The sequence below is a fragment of the Gopherus evgoodei genome, chromosome 1 (assembly GCF_007399415.2).
Source record: "Gopherus evgoodei ecotype Sinaloan lineage chromosome 1, rGopEvg1_v1.p, whole genome shotgun sequence".
In the NCBI taxonomy this organism is placed as follows: domain Eukaryota; kingdom Metazoa; phylum Chordata; order Testudines; family Testudinidae; genus Gopherus; species Gopherus evgoodei.
The window spans coordinates 360241362-360261664 of NC_044322.1; the positions used below are offsets into that span (position 1 = coordinate 360241362).

Consider the following 20303-nt stretch of genomic DNA (forward strand, 5'->3'; position numbering starts at 1 on the left):
CTACTACTGTTCAGTTGGGAGAGTTACTGGTTTGTTAAGCAAAAACAAAGAAAAAAGAAAGATCATAATGATGTGATTAGCCATCACCATTGCTTCTTCTACTGCCAGTCTCACTGTACCTGGCTAAAACCTTGGGCAAAATTGTCCTCTTAGACCAACTGAGGAAAGCTAGCTAGAAAGCCAGTGAGGATATAGGTTTTTTTGTATTATTAAAACACCCCAACTGAGATCAGGGCCCCTTGTGCTGGGAACTGTGCACAAAGAGAGTCAGGGACAGGCCCCTGCCCTGAAGACCTTACAATATAAGTCGACAAAAGAGACAAAGAAAAGTACTAGCACCCATTTTGCAGGTGGGGAACTGAGGCACAGAGAGACTAAGGGTAAACATTTTCAGAAGCACTTAAGTGACTTAGGTGCCTGAGTCCAAGTTGTGTGTCTGTCTGCTCCAAGTCACTTAGGCTCAAATTTTCACAGGACCTAGAGTGACTTGTCCAAGGTCACACAGGAAGTCTGTGACAGAACCAAAAATTAAATCCAGTCTCCTTAGTCCAGGTCCAGAGTCTTAACTACAAGACCAACCTTTGATTATAGGCCGAGCAGCTCCAAGGAGTCATTTTCTTTCACTTATACCGTTTCCAATTTTTATCTTTGGCAGATTTTTTCTCTGTCTGGGACAGAATAATTGTGGGAAGTTTAAGCTAAAACGGTCCACACTTTTTCAAGAAAGAAGAATTTTCCCCCTCTCTCACACATGCTTTTCCTGTTCTAAAAACAATTTTAATTCATAAAAGCTTGGGCAGCGGTAGATGGTAGAATATTGAACAGTGGCAGAGAGGAATTCCAGATGTGTGGTCTTTTCTGGTGGCCTGATGAAAATTGGTTCTTATTAAAGGGGTTGAAAAATTACAAACATTGGCAATTATAATGCGATGTCTTGTCTGCCCATGGTTTGGCTATTACTGCACAGGTAGGCATAGCTTCAGAAAATTCATAGTCCTCCTCTTTGATGTCCTGGGGTGGAGGCACAGTGTAAAAAGGACTCCAGATGAGTCCCAGGATAAGCATATGGAAAGAGGTAGGGATTGCAAGCCCTACAGAGATGTACCTGGAATGAGAACATTGCTCCTGTTAATCACTGCACATGCTGAACTGCAGAGTGCTGGACTACTGATCAGCAGGCAGCTGAACATGGTGGTTTTTATGATTTAGGACATTCATGCAAAAGCATATCAGTACAATGACAATGGAGCACTTGAGGAAGGGCGGTCCTGTTAACTGAGGGCTAGCTGGGGATTTGGTAGACCCGAGTTCAGTTCTCAGCTCTACCACAGATTTCCTGGGTGACCTTGGGCAAGTCATGGACGGAACTGAACTGCCGGGCTCTCCGGATCCGCAGCGGAGAAAGGAGCAGAACATGGTTAGCACCCAGCCCTGCCCTCCAGATCCCAGACAGGAGATGCAACTGCATGGAAGGGCTGGAGGTGGGGCTGGGGGCGGTACAGCTGCACCAGAGGAGTTGCCGGTGTGGGACCGCCCAGCGTCTCCACGTTCTTCTCCTCCTGTGTCATTCCGGTATGGAGTTCCAGTTATAAATATCTTACTGGTACAACGTACCGTACCTTACCGCTGTACTTGCACTCCTGGGACACCATCCCTGCCCATCCTAGCTAATAGCCATTGATGGACCTATCCTCCATGGACTTATCTAGTTCTTTTTTGAACCCTGTTATAGTCAAAGTAGACTCCGATCCCACCTCCAGTTCAAACTGCTTGTGTGTCACCTGTAGGGGAATGGATGTATGCAATCACTTGAAGTTACAGTTACTAACCTTTCCATAACAGTAGTTCTTCAAGATGTGTTGCACATGCCCATTCCACAAACCACCCTCCTTCCCCTCTCTGGCAAGAGTCTTATCCAGTAAGAAGGAATTAATGGGGGCGGGGATGTCTCCACCCTTTAGATCAGGGGTCCGCAACCGGCAGCACATGAGCTGATTTTTAGTGACAATCTGCTGCCAGCTGCGATCCCGGCCACCGGCCCGCTGCCTGCCTGGATGAATGGAACCCTGGGCCAGCAGTGGTCTGAGCGGGGCCGGCAGCTGGGACCCGCCTGGCAGGGGTCGGTGGACGGATCCCCAGACCGGCAGCTGAGTGGCTCAACCCGCTGCTGGTCTGGGGTTCGGTTTGCCACCCGTGCTGCCGGTCTGGGGTTCCGTCTGCCGGCCCCTCTAAATGCAAGATGTTTTACTGGCACGTGAAACCTTAAACGAATGAAGACTTGGCACACCACTTCTCAAAGGCTGCGGACCCCTGCTTTAGACCATTTTGCAGCAGCACAAGGTAGCAAGGGCACTTGTACCAACCCAATGGGTCCTGCTGAGGGAAAATATCTCCAGCAACGGCCCACTGGGTGCACATACGCTGACACGGGAATGGCCATGTGCAACCACTCAAAGAATAGGTACTTCCAAAATCCATCTGAGTAATGGCAGATCTATTAGCCTTCTGAGAAAATTTAGGAAGAAGGGCTAGCATTGCCTGCCTCCTTGGCAGAATAACTCCACAGTCTCAGTTTAATTTGAATGACTGGGGATAAGGAGGAAGAGATATAGAACTTAACTCTATCCTCTTACACTCCCATAAATCCTGGGTAATTTCAGTGATATCTATGCTTTATGCTGGGGGTCCAGCAAACTCTGGCCCACAGACTGGATCAACCACCCTTTAAAAGTTCAAGTCACGTTTTGTACAATCAGTTGCCCCAAAACCCAAGTAACAAATATTGATGGCACTGCTGCTGACACCACAGAAGATGTTTCAAGGAGCAGAATACCTCAAATCCTTGAATGCAACCGGAAAAAGCAGGCAGGTTCAGGTGCCATTGGTCATGGCCGTCAGAATGAGAAATTAATAAACAGCTGGCAATAAGAGAGACCTTTTCCCCCAGCATCTCTCTTTCTGATTGTACAGAGTCATTTGGCCTCAAAGATGTCAGTCCTTCCTCAGTGTCGCGTTTTGCTGCCAATTCAGAAACTGGCAAGGAAAGATCTGCCAACTTCTTGGTTCTTGGTTATAACATTATAAAGGAGAATTTGTGAGTCAGCTGATTTGTAAACACTACAGCAAATCACTGTGTAAACATGTCGCTTGTGTTTCTATTATTTCTCTCAAGCCGTTTACCTGGCATCCCACACTGCACGCCAGGATTTTCCTCTCCTTAAGTTATTACAGCTCCTTCACTCTTAAAAGAGCCCAGCTTCTTTTTATACTATTTAAAAAAAAAAACAACCAACCACCATCCAACCCTTTAATTAATCTAATCACAAAGCATCTTGATAATTAGGGTAGGAGAGGCACTGAAAACACTGTGAATACAAATCAGATCTGCAGGTGCACTTGCAATTGTGTGGCAGGATACAGTTCTATTGCAGCCAATTAGGGAATGAGAACAAGTAAATAAATAACAGAGGGTTCCAGATATGTTGCTCATTTGAAACTTTTATCAACATGCAAAAATAAATGAATAAATAAATTGCTCTGCAGGCTGTAGTAGCCATTCAGATAAAAATACAAATTGAAATCAATGAAAGTACTACCAGAATAAGGACAATAGGGTTTGGCCCTGTTAGTGTTACTCAGATAGCAGGAATTGGTTTGATAGAGGGTCTTTCATCTTCAAGATAGTCTCAATTTATTTTTCAAAATAAGGAGTTAGATGCAGGTGGTGCAGGGACAAATCAATCAGCAGTGTGTTGCCAGATGGATCAGCTGTCATGCACAGCATTGGCTGGGACACACAGGTAATCCCCTACTCTACAAAAATGAGCAAGGAATCTTCTACCTGCCTCCAAGGCAGGTTTAACATTTTGTCTGGAGGAGGGTGTCTGTCTAGCAGGGCAGCATCTTCCTAGCCCAGAACTACAGCATTAGCAATAGAAGACAGTATAATCTAGTATCTGAAGAAACCTATTTCTGATATTGGCTTGCTGGGTTACGAGACAAATCAATGTGCCATAGTGTTCTTACTGTAACATGGGGATATCTACCACCTGTGCAAAGTACTCCGTAATCCCTGGGTGAAAGTTATTACCTGTGGGTATCATCACTGACCCCCAGTTCTGGTGTGGACATGGAATGCACAATTCTATGCTTTAGGGGTTAGAGCAATCCCAGCTGCAACTGACCCAAACCACACTGGGGGCATTAGCTGACTATGAACAGTGGAAAGAAGCAGACCAGATCGAAACATCAATTCTGTTCACAAAATATATTTATTGTCGATACAGAGTGAGACATAATTTTCAATACTCAATGACAGTTGGTAGCACAACATGATCATAGGTTACCGACAGAATGTAACGAAAGGCCATTTTACACCTCGCACTCTAAGTATTTAACATTATTCCAGCAGAGAGCATGGCGAGGAAGATGGGGACTTTTTGGTTACATAATCTTAGTAATAAGTTAAGCAAACATTCCTTCAAGTGCATATAAAAAGGAAAAATTCTTAACAAGCAGCAGTCAACCCAGGCCCTATAGTGTGGAGTAGCAGTTGGCCAGTTCACACAGTGTCGCCCTGCCCTGGGACACGAAGCATTACGTGCCCCTGGATTTGACTGCATGGAGTCACTGAGGAGATTGTACAATGAAATAGCAGCGTTTGGAGACATTTTCCTCTCCTCTAAGGTCAATGGAAGATATTTTTTCTTTACCTTTTTTCAGTCACCGATAAGTGAGTTTTACGACGACTGAACAGCACCCTCGGATGTATCGTTTCTGATGTAATAAGATACAGGTCTTAGCTTTTCAAACGGTTACGCTGATTGAACTGTGATGGCTGCGGCTCTTGAATGGCTCTTCCTGTTCTTCTCTTTATTGGTCTGCTCTGTAAATGGGCTGTCATCTTCTTGGGAAAAACGCTCTGCTGCTGGAATTAGAGTTGATGGCTTTGTGCTTGATTTGGATGTTGCCTTACCCTCCTCTACCAAGCATGCTCTGCTAAGAAAAAAGGGGGAAGCACAGATTTCAACATTTAAAGCTATACTGGATGCTCTCTTAAATGTCAGCAACATCGATACACTGTTTGCACGTTACCTCTACTCAAGGGAAGCTGTTGTAAAGCAAAAGTGTCAGCATACGTGCAACCACATAAAAAAGTTAGGGGACCAGGAGACAGAATGCATCAGTGCTGTAGACTCAATGAGCAGGACACCAGAAGCACACTGAAAAGCTGGTGGGAAAATTTCTTTGATCCTTCCTAAGAGTAGGGCCTATGGCTGCTAGCCATTTTAGGCCCCCTTTAAAAAAATCTGCCCATACAATAAGGAAAAACTCATCCCCAAAGGTCAGTAGGTTAATCCTATTCCTAGGGTCTTTAGGATACTCACCTTTCATCACATTTTAAAAATATAACAAATCAAGCCCCCGCCCCCCCGGCCCAATTTCCTGGGGCCTGAGAGGCAAGATCAAAATACCTTGCTAGCTCTGAACATGTCACCCTGACCATGTGCTCCACAGGTCATTTTCCATGCACCATCAGGCCACACAGATGTAACAGCATTGAAGTTTCATGCTGTGTGGCTACCTCAAGTGCTCCATTATCAAGAGTTCACAGGCTGCCCTGATGTTCCTTCTAGCCCCACATCAGGGACCTGTCAAGCTCCACCAGCATATCCTGCATCTGGAAGGGAGAGTACAGTAATTCCTCACTTAAAGTTGTCCCAGTTAACATTGTTTCGTTGCTGATCAATTAGGGAACATGCTAGTTTAAAGTTGTGCAATGCTCCCTTATAATGTTGTTTGGCAGCAGCCTTTGTGCACTGCTTGCAGAAACAGCAGCCCGTTGGAGCTAGCTGGTGGGGGCTTGGCACCAGGGTAGACTGGCAGCCCCCCATCAGTTCTCCACTCCCCTAAGTTCCCGGTGCTGCAGCTACCCAGCAGGCTATCAATTACCAGGCAATTCAGCTGTCCTTCCCCACACTGCCACGTGCTGCTCCTGCCCTCTGCCTTGGAGCTGCTCCCAGGAGCTTCCTGCTTGCTCTGTGTGTGTGTGGGGGGGAAGGGAGGAGAAAAGAAGGGTGCTAATGTCAGGGTGCCCGCTCCCCCTGCTTCTGCCCCCCATCTCTACACAGCAGGGGAGGAGGGGAGAGACATGACGGGTCAGGATGGAGGGAGTTTGCTGGCAGCAGCTGCTGTCTCAACTTGCTGATCTGCTTAAAAAGGGGGTGTACTTACAGTGGGGTCAGCGTACTAAAAGGGGCAATGTGCATGCATCTCTCTCTCTCACACACACACACACGCGTGCACACAGTGTGTGTGTGTCTGTCTCTCTCTGCCATGCTGTCTCCCCTCCCTCCATTCGTGCTGCCTTGTCGAGTGTGAGGCTACATTAACAACACTGTGTTAACCCTTGAGGGCTCAGCCGAGTGCTAGTTCATCAGTTAGCTGTAAGGAATTCCCTGGGAAACATTCCACCCGCTGACTCCACCACCTCAACCAAGCTTCACAATCATCATTTCTGTGTGCAGTATTAAATTGTTTAAAACTTACACTGTGTATATGTGTGTGTGTGCGCGCGCGCATATAATTATCTATCTAAAAAAATATAGTCTTTTGTCTGGCAAAAAAAATTCCCTGGAACCTACCCCCTCCCCATTAATTCTTTTCGGGAAATTGGATTCACTTAACATCATTTTGCTTAAAGTAGCATTTTTCAGGAACATAACTACAGTGTTAAGTAAGGAGTTACTGTACTGTACCAGGCAATGGGCTCCACCATGGATGTAGAGACCCGAATGGATGTGTTACTGGGCTCGCTGAGGATTTCCTATTCCTATGGCCTGTGAGAGAGAAGGCTGGTGGAAACAACAACATCTACAGGTTCCAAGAGGTAAGGGAGGATAGGTACCTGGCTCAGTAAAGACCATACTAAGTGGGAGTTGGTACTAGATTGGCCAGCGGCATGGTAAAAGCATGGTGGAAGCTATATTGGCTGGAGGGCTGGGAGATTAACCAGAATGGATCTGTTGCTCCTAGTCCTTGGTGTCCAAAAAAGGTAGCAGTGGTAGGTGAGGAACTGTGAATCTTTTCTTGGAATTGATGGGCCTAATTGAGGCCTGAGCCCGAAATGCAGGCCTTGAAAAGTTACATGCTCTGGTATGACGGGGGAAAAGCCAGGCTACCGTCATCAGTTAGCAATTACTTTAGCAGTTTATGGTGGGACAAGGCAGAGTTTCCATCTCACCAGTGGTGATCTGGGAGTCAAGAGCCCAGGAATTTAGAGATCAGGAGAGAGGAGGTTAACAGATGGGGGCTGTTCTCAAAGTGTGTATGTGTGTAGCAAAATAAAGGGGAAAGGTGTAGGCTGTCATTTATAACTTTAACCACACTCACATGATACATTTACTTAAGCTCAGAAGATAACCTGCAAAGAGCACTTCGGGTGTAAGGAAAAGATTGAACTGAGGAGTAGTTCCTGGGCAGATCTTTGCACCACAAGCGTACGTGTGAAACAAAGAGAACTGCCCCAATGATCACAAACATTGATCAAAACACAGATTAAATAAATGAGGACAAAGTAAAACAGGTCAGTTTCACATTCCTTAGCTGCTATTAGAAACAAAGCAGAGTAAACCTTTTATTAGTTAATGAAATATATAAGCTAAATCTTTACAGCATCCCCTAAGAGGTTTCCGCAGAACTGACAAAGGCTATTTTAGCTAGAAGGCTCTACTGCAGCGGTTGTATGAAAACTTGCACGTAACTGGTGTTGGTCTGAATATTAACATTGCATAAATTTAACGCTGCATAAATTAACATAGGAAAATCTCAAAGGATCTGGGGAAAAGATCTGCAAGTCACAATTTAAAAATTGTTTCTTTTTCTTAGGATCCTGCTAACACTGAAATCTTGAAGGTGAGGAAAGAAATTGCAGATATTTGCCCATCCACAGATTTTTGTCTGCAGCATTTCATCTCCACACCGAAGGATGTGTTCTATGGCACAGAGAAGGTGGGATTGGTTGGGTGGGAGTACTTTCTATTGCTCAGTAATAAACAGCAGGGGCCGTGTAAATTAGGAGCAAAACCTCAGAGGCTGAAAACTATGGGCCGTCTCCCTCTGTTAAAAAGATCTTAATGGATTGTGCAAATATAGTTGATCTGTTATCCAGGAAAGAGGTTTCAGCCTGATTTCTGAATTACAGCTCAGCCATTGTCATTTATGCTGCCCCGTTTTCTCTTTTGGTTGGTTGCAAATGGCAGCACTGTGCTTTGCCAAGTCTTTACAGTATCAACTTAAATTCTGTAACTATTACCACTGACATTAGAGAATGAGAGAGTTGTTAGATCCTTTCGTCCATCTCCCAGCCAGTGCAGGGCCCTTCCCATTTATTTTATGGGTGGCCAGTCTTGTTCCAAATATTACAAAGCAATATAGCTTCCACTATTTCCCTTGGAAGGCTGCTCCCATTCGTCTCCTCTTAGCCGATATCCTTCTGGCACTGTACCAAGAGCTGAATGGAATGCTCTAGGTTTGTGGCACCATTTTGAGTGGAGGGACTATCACCAGCCTGCTCTGTGGTCTCATATTCTGCCTGCTATCACCCTTACTTCAGCATTACTGCTTACCCAGTTTCTCTCCCTCCAGCCAGAGCGTCTGCAATCAGATTATTCTCCCCAGAAGCAGCAGCAGTTTTGTTAACTTCTGCCTACGTTTCTAATTTCTGTATATTCTCTATTGGTCGTAACAGTTAGTCTCACTTTAATAGCATGTGCTGCTTTCACCAGTTTGCCGTTTCTTCTCGCTCTTCCAAGTCATTAATGAAGGTGTCAAAGGAGAATGGTCCAAACGGTACTCCCTGAGGTAGATACCTCCCTCAATCTGACTCCTCCGCTTAATAAACTGCTTTTTATTGCTACTCTTCGTTAAAGTCTTTTAGCCAGTTTTCACACCACCTCTATTTTCCCAGCCATGCCAAATTTAAGAATTTTTCAATTCAGATTTTGTAGGACAGTATCAAATGCTTCACTAAAATCCAAAGATATCACATTTATTGCAGGGCTTGGTCAAATATGGCTTTATTCTGGCTATGAAGCACCATTAAGGTCCACTCTATGCTACAAACTGGAATCACGATTGTAACTAGGCTGGGGGACAATGTTTTGTAATCAGGCTTTCTGGCAGGGATGTGTTTGTAGTGTAAGTTAGGCTAAGGCTTGATACCATGTTTCAAAGTATTTTCAAACACAGCCTAACGTGGCTGTCGAAATTGGCATCCATGCCTAGCACAGCTACAATTGTACAGACTGCGTCAAGGTGTAGTATGGATGAATCTACAACCAGAAAATTAGGACAGACTAATAGCAATGGTGGAGTCCAAAGCATAGGTGAAGTTCAGGAGGTTTTAGCAATGTCTCATCTATATTTGCTCTGCATAAACTAATAACAGGATGATAAAAATGCTGGTAGTCTAGATTAGTGCTCCCATTGTTACTATCACTGGTAGTACTGCAACAGTGAAAGAAGTTTTTAAAAAATGCAGACGAGGACTTGGCCATAGTGTCTGTTCTTAATGATGGCAATAAGTATCTTCTTCTCCCCCACTATTAAAATAGTATGAAAAATATTAATAATACACTTCTATTTATCAGACCGGCTTCCTAGGACTTCAGGTAAAGATTTACAGATTTGAAGTCAAGATGTCAAATTCCTTAGTATTAGCAGCTCTCCGGGCTTTTCTAAGAAGAGGAGAAAAGACGAGATTGAGACATAAGATTACACAGAGAGAGAAATAAAGAGCATACTGAAGAGGGGGTGAAGTGATTATAAGCATGATAGGAAAGAAAGAGGAGTCAATAAATTCAATTTATGAAAAGCACAGAGAATCCTCTGCCTAAGCATAAGTGCCCAGCTTCCCCACCTGGAAATCGGATTAGTTAACTTATTTGGATTTTAGTATCTTGGTCTATTCCCCCTAGCAAGTTTTTTTCCCTTTTGTTTTGCTTCTGGTAGCCAACACCAGTTAACTTTTTCATTCCTGAATCCTCTTTCTATTTATCCCCTTTAACACACATTTTCATTTGTTAAACTCTGCTGTGCATTACAATAATACAATAACAATGATTTCATAGTAATTGTACAATTTCAGTAATAAGCTGGTGAAAATAATTACATTTACAGCTGTAACACAAAGGATGAGAACTGAAGATCATTATCACAATACGAATGTTGTTTCTGGCTGCAAATATTTCATATCATAGAAGGCTTCCACCTAGTCAGGTATATTAAGGAAGTAACTTATATGAATCACCATTCTGGGAGCATGTATGAATGAGAGAATGAGAAAGGGGCTTTAAAAAAACCCAAGTTCTTGTGCAGGAAACATTTACACCCACTCAAGAGGTTTGGCAAAAAATGGACACTTATTTCCCTCCACCCCCTTCTCCTCACCCTGCATCACTATAGGATATGAGCATCTCCCAAACATGAATGAATTCATGCCTGTGAATACCCCTGTGAGGAAGGGACACGTTGTTCACTGTTTATATTAGTTTACAATGGGTTTATAAATGACTTAGAGATGTTAAAAATATGAACAGTAGGTATTCTAGATGATTTAAAGCAAATCAGTAGAAGGCATTATATGGTTATAAGCAATCTATAACTATTGATTAACCACTCACTAAAAGAACTGCCATCACCCATATCTATAAACATCCACAACAACATGCTGGAGACCAATATGCTAAGTTTAGATTTCAAAGCAGAAAGACATCGCATGCTAGTAAATGAAAATGTGGAAAAATTAAATATATACAGATTAGCAGAGTCTGGCTGATATGCATCCTAAAGGGTATTTAGCTAAAGAATTTACTGAACTACAGGCAGTTATCTTTGAAGAGACACAGGATTAAGGAGGTTCCAGAAGACCGCAGAAAAAGCCAACTCTTTCAGGCTGGTGAGTGCCCCACTGGAGCAAATGCAGTCGCACTTTTGGTGCTCAAGGGAGTGCAAGGAATGTAGTTGTGGTCAATGCCTGCACAGTGGTCCAAAGCTCCTTGCGTTTCCTGACACCTTACATGCCTGAGCAGGGCTCAATCATAATCTGCCCCAAAATAATAAATAAAATGGCATTAGGTTTGGCAAAGAAAAATATAGGCTGGATATCATGAAAAATTTCATTAGCAGTGAGATCTGTTAGACTGTGAATATCAAGGGAAGTGTGGGAGCATAATTGCTTACTGCATTTATAACTGGACCGGAAGAAACTTAAGAGAACATACTGGAGGGACCAGCCCTGCGTTCCTAGAGGAAACAGAAAAGGTGACCTAACTGGTCCTTTCCATTTCAGATCTTTATACTAACTGTCTACTACAGTGAATCATGTTTGGTTGGGACTACTCATTCACAATGAGAAATTCACCACCACCAAGTGAATTGGGGAGTGTTGCTGAAAACGTAAAAACTTCCATAGCTTAGATTTCTCCCCACCCGCATCAGCCCCACACACACACACACACACACACACACACACACACACACACACACACACACACACACACACACACACACACACACACACACACACACACACACACACACACACACAGCAAACACACTGCAGCTGTTCAGGTGGAGGCCTTTCTTCCAGCACTGCTAATCCGGCAGGGATTCCTATTTCGAAAGGAATACCCTAACTACATGGACAAAGGATTATAAGGATAGAAAGAGAGAAGTTTATTACGCGTTGCCGACCTTAGATGGGTCGAGTTGTTTTAGCACAGCAGCACAACGGGGACTGTTTGGCTGGATTGAGATTTCCACAGCAGCAGACCATTAGCAGTACAAATAAAGCTGCCCTGACACAGAGTTACTGCCAAAAGGTCCAAGTGAACTGATATGGTGAAACTCTTGCTGACATTCGCTATAGGTATAATTAACTACAGTAAAGGAAACAAGGCTGTGTTATCAGAATCAGCAGAGTTTGCTGAAGTCTGTGCTAACACACTGGAGCAGTCGCTCTGATGTTTTCCTTTCAACTACTGGAGTTCACCAACATTGAAAATTGAGATCAATAGTCTTATTTAAACACATGCTTTATACATACAAAGCTGTGGGGTGTGAGCATTGCTCCCACTGATTTCTTCAAAGACACAGAAATTCACAGATTCTGCAGCCAGAAGGGACCACTGTGAATACTGTGAAGTAAGACCTAAATTCTTTGCTCCTAAATGTATAACTTTTCATTGTCCATATTTAAAATGCGTATTGTTTGCTTGTGCCCAGATACCAAGAGATCTTCATCATTGTGTATCAGTGACCTGTCCTCTGAGGATGGAATATGTTTCTTGGTACTTAAGTTGGAGAAGGCACCAAACCAAGACTCCAGGTCTGAACCATCATGAAATATTGTTATGTTCAGAGAACTGAACCCAAACTTTGAGGCTTGAGCCTATCTGTAATTTAAACATACACTTTTCTCATGTCTAGCCTCTTTCTCCTACTCTGTTCTAATATCGCAATACAACTAAGTGTGGTGAGTCAGCTAGTATTACCCAAGTGCTTCAGTTATCAGTATAGCTGCAGTTTGGTTGGTTGTCAGTGTACATAAAGAGCTGTACTTTCACAAAATAAAATACTCAACTGCCACACTATTATGATGTGCATACATAAAAGACCCCTACGAACTACATTGTGCAGTTACAAGCCAGATACAAAGAGGAATGTTAAATCGCTGGCTTTTTAAAGGAGTCACGGATTTTTAAATAAATCTTTATTATATTTTGCAATAAATCTTTATTATATTTTGCATCCATTTAAAAAATCCTTCTGACATAAGTGGCTAGCCAAACTTTTATAGAACATTAGAAGTTTACACTATATGGTAAAATTATAATGCTAGCAAATTAGGTTGCATAAGGATAGGATAGGCAGGTTACAATGCCACACTCCAGGAGTTGGCTGTACATCAAAAATCAAAACTTTCTACAATCTGACTGGTTCGCTAGCCAGTTTGGGACAGGCATTAACTTGTCACTGAAATGGGTGATGTTATGGATAGAATTTTATGACAAAAATACCACTCAGATGAATCCGTTTATCTTGCAGCTAAAATCGCAGATACAAGGAAACATTTGCTAACTGTAATGCCTATTACACTGTGGAACAATCTCCCAAGGGAAGTTATGGAAACACTTTTGCTTGAGTAATTTAAAATTGGACTCCTCAAAGCACATGAAAACATACTGTTAGGAACAACCCTGCATTGACAGGTGAGAAGGATTAATAAGATGATCCAACAGTATTTTCCATCTTATTTCCACAAGCCATTCAGTAGCTGCATTCTTCTACCCACCTGTTTGGCATGATTGACGCAACGAAAGTATTGGCTGGCCAGTGCAGAGCAGCTGAGGGTCTCATGGGAGTTTTGCTGATAACATTGGAGAATCTTACTCTGCAGATCAGCACAGATTGGATGGGACTCATATCGCCTGGGGAAAGAAAAACAGAACAACATTTTACAGTTTCCGTCTGAGAAAGATTTCATCAGGGCTTTATCCAGCCGTTTTGTTAAAAGTAAACCAAATAGTAAAAAGGAAGGAAAATTTTGCAGAACTAGGAAGGACTATACTGTGCTGTTACATGAATAACAGAAAATACAAGCACAAAAGGGAGCTATAAATTGGACTATTAGGGACCACAGACCAGCTACATCATCTAGATCCAGCATTCAGTTCTAATTTCTAGAGACACTAACACCCAATTTACTTCATCTGAGCATAGGTCTCTAATTAAAAGGCCCCAAAGCTACTAAACAGGCCTGGTTTCACCTACAATAAGAAAAAGTTACAGGGTGAACCACAAGATAAGTCAAGCCTCACCAATGCACATCTCTATGACATCTTAATAGTGCTGCTGGTCATGCACTGGCTGTGTATGTAGGACAGGCAGGGAATGCTATCTTCTTGGACCTGGCCCACAGAGAACATAAAGGACCCACTGCTGACACCAGCGGACGGAGATGACCTTTTGCTCAAATGTTATCCTGTTATTTTTAGAGCTGAAGGCTCTAAGTTCTAAGCCCAATTCCCAGGTATGTATGTGATTTAAATAAGAACTTTCTTCACTGTATGGGATTCGTGACACTTGCATCAATCTCTCTCACTAACCCAGTGGTTCCCAAACTTGTTCCATGGCCTGTGCCGCTTCCAGCAGCTCCCATTGGTCTGAAGCAGCGAACCGCAGCCATTGGGAGCCACGATTGGCCGAACCTGCAGACGTGGCAGGTACACAAACCAGCCCGGCCCGCCAGGGGCTTTCCCTGCACAAGCGGCGGAACAAGTTTCGGAACCACTGTGCTAACCCAATGTGCCCCATATAACCTCTTTTGGGCAAGTATCTTGTCATCTTGCCTTTATCCATGAAGTGCTATCCAGGCCTATCATGCTGCAGAATTAACAAATAGTTCCTGAGCTCTAAGCATGGCTCAGACACAGACACCCTCTGTAAACCTGGGCAAGTCAAACTGTCACTATTTTCCCATCTGTAAAATGGGGATAGAATGCATGCCTACCTCAAAGCTAAGGATGTTTGCAAGGTGCTTTCAAGATGAAAAGTGCTAAGTATTATTAGACTGACTGGCTACCTCTGTGTGTTAATTGTAAAAAAGGGCATTTCTATGGCATTCATCACTATAGCATGAGGGCCAAATGATGTTTTTTTAAACCCAGTATTAACAAAGTGCTTTTTTATTGACTATAAATAATAAACACAGCTTTAAAAATGATATGGTTCTTCTACTTTGAAGACTAATATTCATTTTATGTGCATATATAGCATACTTAACTCATCTTCCAGTTAGTCCTTCAAGGAACCTGAAACTGGCTGCTTAAATATACATTCTTTTCAGTTCAATAAGGTAATAAAAATAAAAATAAAAAAGACTCATCAAGCCAGAGTATCCTCAGATGAATATTTTGCTCTTTATTTGCTGATTGGCCTAGCCAGCTCTATATTGTACTAGAGTATGAAAGTAAACTGCTATGCACAATACTGTTCCTTAGGGACATTTGCTTCTTGGCAGCCTCTCAAGATGTAGTACCAAAAAAAGGAATGTTAAATCTCCTTGATTTTACAGTATATGCCCATATAAAACATCTTTCTTACTACTCTTTTCATTCAGTACCTTACATCTCCATGAAACACCTAAAACAGAATTTAAATCCAGTCCCATGTGCTTACATTCTTTATGATCTGAACATTCAGACTTCTGTGGATTCTTAGGGATGAGGATTTTCCCTTAATCCCCTCTCTGCTGATACTAGCAAGCGTTTTAGAGGCTGTTGTACATCAAAATGTATGACCATAGAATGTTGTACACTGACTGATTAGAGTGAGGTCTTTGGCTGTATCAATATCAAATAAAATGCGAAGGAAGCACGGCATACGCTCTTTGCAGACTTATGACTCACCGCTCTGATGATTCTGTTTGTAACAAGATTCATAGATTCCAAGGCCAAAACCAATGCTCATTTTACCTGTCTGAAAGCCTGCTCTGGACTGGTAATCCAATACCACAGAATCAGTTAACAGAATATAAAGACATGCATATAAAGACTTGACCTAACCCTGCCTTAATTCACAAGTGACTTAAAGTCCGCCATGTACTGTGTCCCCTAGAAATTGGGAGGTTGGGGGAAGGAAGGAAATTGCTCTTTATATTTTCATTATGTAAATTTGTCTAAGTACTATTTCAATAGTTTTAGGCCAGAGACAAGCTTTGGTTTGTTTTTTTTGAGTCATGCTATTAGCAACACAATTCAAAGGCCATAAATTAGTTTTTATTTGAAATGTGCCAAGGTATACTTCTATGCTGCTGTCAGTACTACAGCACTTCAAGGCCTTTGATTTTCTGTTTGTTAATCACTTGTTTTCATAATGCACTGTGTTCACATTTGAGAAAAGTCTAAATGAGATCCTATCTAACATTAGGTGGCCATAAGATACAAACTGTGGTATCTTCCATTTGGAAAGAGATTCCAAGATGCTTCCAATGTGCATAACGGTAAGTCTGCCATACAATTACCAACTGATGTCTGTAGAGGAATGCGCTTTCTCCTTTTGATGTACAAAACTGCTGGTAGGTGGGCATCACAGAAAGAAAATGGCAAGACAACTCCCTGGAAAGGAAACTAAGTATCTATCTATAAGGGAAAATTTTCTAAGGTTTTATAAAAGTGGTTAAGGCCCTGAAGGGTTTGACTGATGAGGAAAGGTTAAAAGAGTAAAATGATGAAAATACTAATGAAGTAAAACCTGCAATGTGTCTTCATTAAGCAATTAATTTATGTATTTCAGGTTTTTTTGGTTTGTTTTTTTTTTAAAAACAGTGCTCATCACCATTGTGGCTTAAGAGACCACCACATAATATCTACCCTAATCTACTGTTGATAAATCTGTCCTGCCTCTGTTAGATCACCCCATCAGAAACTGAGTTTTATGATTCTTAGCCACTCATGATTTACTGTATCAATAGGGTGTGAAGGCACTAAGAACGGTGAGGAAGTGTTTACGGTAGTCCAAGGAGATGTAATGAGAAACAAAGGCGTTAAATTAAGAAAAAGGTAAATTTAAGATGACCATTAGGAGAGAAACATCCTGACAGTGAGCTCTAATATACTGTAGAACATTATCCACAGGAAGTGCTGGAATCTTCATCACTTGGGACATTCACAATGAGACTAGACAAAACAACAGAAAAAATATAATGTAAAGAATAGTCTCCTGCCGGGTAAGTGGATGAGCTGGATAGCTTGATAAGTCTTTCCCACCTCTAATAGATGCGATTCTATGATCACTTTAAGAAACACATCCAAGAGATTTAAAATAGAAAGTTGCTGGTTTTCGTGGCAAAAATCAGAATGAGAAACAGTCTGATCTAGAAAGTACATTATATGGAACAGCTGCAACAACTTGTTTTTGAGCTTATTACTCTATTACTTCTTGATCTGCTTTTGCTTTCCTGGCTGCCCCTCCAATACCTCACATGCTAAGCAAATTCTTCTGTGTATGAGTGTAAGCCTTAAAGGACACCATTCATCCACCTTTTCAATCAAGCTGATGTAATGGAAGCTGGTAAAGCTAATAAAACGAAAACACCAAAGAGAATACGAGGTTGTTGTTTTTTTAAATCCACATTCTATGCTATGGGATGAAGAACATATTTAATGAAAGTGACTTTATCCATCTATCTGGTCTTTCTCAAAGAACTTAGCTCATTATAGTCCCAGGGTCTCCAAGAAAGGAACCTTTAGAATGTTCAAACAAAATGTCAAACAAAGAGGAAATCTGAAGCCAGCAGGGTAAGCTATACAGTTTTGTAATAAAATGGGGATCCTGAACGGAATAATTCGAATTGCTGATGAGTTTCCAACTGTGCAGGTGTCATAACTTAGTCCCAGATTTGGACTTTAGCGTCCAAAATATGGGGGTTAGCATGAAAACCTCCAAGCTTAGTTACCAGCTTGGACCTGGTACTGCTGCCACCACCCAAAAAATAAGAGTGTTTGGGGGCACTCTGGTCCCCCCCCAAAACCTTCCCTGGGGACCCCAAGACCCAAATCCCTTGAGTCTCACAACAAAGGGAAATAAACTTTTTCCCTTCTCCCCCCCAGGTGCTCCTGGAGAGATACACAGAAGCAACCTCCGTGAATCTAAGCAGAGGGAGTCCACCCTCTGTAATTCCAGTCCTGGAAACAAAAGCACTTTCCTCTTCACCCAGAGGGAATGCAAAATCAGGCTAGTAAATCTAACACACACAGACCTCCCCCTGACTTCTTCCTCCCACCAATTCCCTGGTGAGCTGCAGACCCAATTCCCTGAAGTTCCCCACTAAAGAAAAACTCCAACAGGTCTTAAAAGAAAGCTTTATATAAAAAGAAAGAAAAATACATACAAATGGTCTCTCTGTATTAAGGTGACAAATACAGGGTCAATTGCTTAAAAGAAATATGAATAAACAGCCTTATTCAAAAAGAATACAATTTAAAGCACTCCAGCAACTATATTCATGTAAATACAAAAGAAAACAATAGAAACCTTACTGCCTTACTATATTTTGTACTTACAGCTTAGAAACAGAAGATTAGAAAGCAGGAAATAGAAAAATCCTTCCCAAAGCTGAGAGGGACAGGTAGAAGACAAAGAACTCAGACACAAACTTTCCTCCACCCAGAGCTGAAAAAATCCGGTTTCCTGATTGGTCCTCTGGTCAGGTGCTTCAGGTTACTTTTTTTCAGGTGAAAGAGACATTAACCCTTAGCTATCTGTTTATGACAGCAGGTAACTGGTATAATCCCATAGGATGAGGAATCAAACAATTGTCAGAAGAATGTAAGAGGGCACATATAAAAGCATTAACACACTTTGAAACACACAGACTTCTCAGGTCATGGAGTTGCTCTTTAGCTTTAGGCCTCTCCACAATAAGGCACATATTTATCTGTGTGTATATATACAGACAGACACACACACACACTTATCAGGAAGTGAAACATGCAGCTTCCAGTTGAAACTGCAGGGAGTTTAGAGGGACATGAATCCTGTTAACAAAACTTGATTTATCACCATCTCTCATAAAAAAGTGCCATTGGATCTTAATGGACAGCAGTGGCCAGAGCCTCAGTTTTATTTCTCATTCAAATGCTGGCACCTTTCAACAACACCTATTATCATTATTAGTAGTATTACTGTAGTGCCTAGGAGCCCTTTGTCAAGCACCAGGACCCCATTGTGCTAGGTGCGGTACAAACAGAACAAAAAGAGTTTCTAATCTAAGTATAAGGCAAGAGACAAGAGATGGATACTGACGGGTGGGGGAGTACAAGGAAACAATGAGACAATATTGGTCAGCATGACGAAGTGGGAGTGGTCTCCACACACCAACAGCTTAACTGTTGTCAAGTTTTTCTGCAGGCATCATGCAAAAGATATTTGGAGGTGGATAATGAGGAAACTTTGCAGATGTTGATAGAAAACATGAAGGGAAACACAGAGGAAAGCATGATAGTGCTTGTTGGAAAATTTAAGATGGGGGTAGGGTTGATGGAGGCTGGCATCATGGGCCAAAAGAAGGCAGGAGATGGCATCTCAATAATGAATGAGAGATGATAGGGATAGGATGGGGATAGACCATGAAGGGCCTTGAAAGCAAAGACAAGCAGGAGGGATTCTATATTATACCTAAGACCTTGTGTAAATTGCATTTTTAGTATTAACTACTATTATAATGCTTTTAAAATTCACAGCAGCATCACGGGTGTTTTAATTTAATGGGATGCTGCTTGTGGAGAGTTAGCGGGCTGGTCCCATCTCAGCGGGGAAGGCTGCAGGCTGGGGGAGATCTCATTATATGGTGCTGCCCATCCACCCCATCCTGGCCAAGGACAGGGATTCAGCCCGTATTCAACTTCAGCCTTGGTCCCTGCTGCTTCTGCTTCCTGGACAGCTGAGTGAGGCCCCTTCAAACACCTGCTCATGCTCCAAGTGATAGATACTGGTTTCAATACCTCACCAGCCAGCATTGTAGTATCTCCTCCAGGCTTCCAAGGCGCCATTGCAGGGTGGGTCAGGCTAGGGCTCCAGATCACCATGCACTGTTAGCCCTATCTCCATCTCCCTGCTAGCAGGACAGGAAGCTAGCCCAACCATGAACAGCTGAAGTAGCCCAATAACATGATTTTTCCAACAGCAGGGAGGCAGAAGCGGATATCTCTGCTTTTGACTCCTCAGTGTTGGAAAAACAACAGTATTGGACTTAATTTCATAATTCCTGTGCAATCCTTGAAATTGTGATTTTCATAGGGCCTTAGTTATAACCTTATCTTCACAGATAAAGAAGGACTGATCACAGAACAAAAAATAGTGGTGGTACTAGGTACAAGTTATCATAATTTGATTGCACTTGTTATGTGCAAGCAGAATGAAGCCCAAACTAGTAGTGTATAAACATGGTGATTTAAAAGGCCAGTTTCACAAAGCTGACAACAATTATAAGCCAAACCAGCTGAGAGAGAGAACTTCAACAGAAGCAGCAAAGAATCCTGTGGCACCTTATAGACTAACAGACGTTTTGGAGCATGAGCTTTCGTGGGTGAATACCCACTTCGTCAGATGCATCTGACGAAGTGGGTATTCACCCACGAAAGCTCATGCTCCAAAACGTCTGTTAGTCTATCAGGTGCCACAGGATTCTTTGCTGCTTTTACAGATCCAGACTAACACGGCTACCCTTCTGATACTTAACT

General features: G+C 42.4%; 1 protein-coding gene across 3 annotated transcripts in view; it reads right to left on the reverse strand.

Moving 5' to 3' along the window:
- Nucleotides 1–4252: 4252 nt before the first annotated feature.
- The window catches only part of CHCHD3 (coiled-coil-helix-coiled-coil-helix domain containing 3), a 272908-nt gene continuing 256857 nt past the window's right edge, over nt 4253–20303 (reverse strand). For 2 of the 3 annotated variants that reach the window (XM_030575376.1, XM_030575452.1), the window contains 2 exons: nt 13355–13490; nt 4253–4995 (listed from right to left, as the gene is read on the reverse strand). In XM_030575376.1, the coding sequence (XP_030431236.1) occupies nt 4972–4995; nt 13355–13490 (160 nt within the window). In that variant the 3' untranslated portion in view covers nt 4253–4971. Of the gene's footprint in view, nt 4999–13354; nt 13491–20303 lie in introns of all 3 variants that reach the window. The other variant, XM_030575291.1, reaches the window with a different exon arrangement.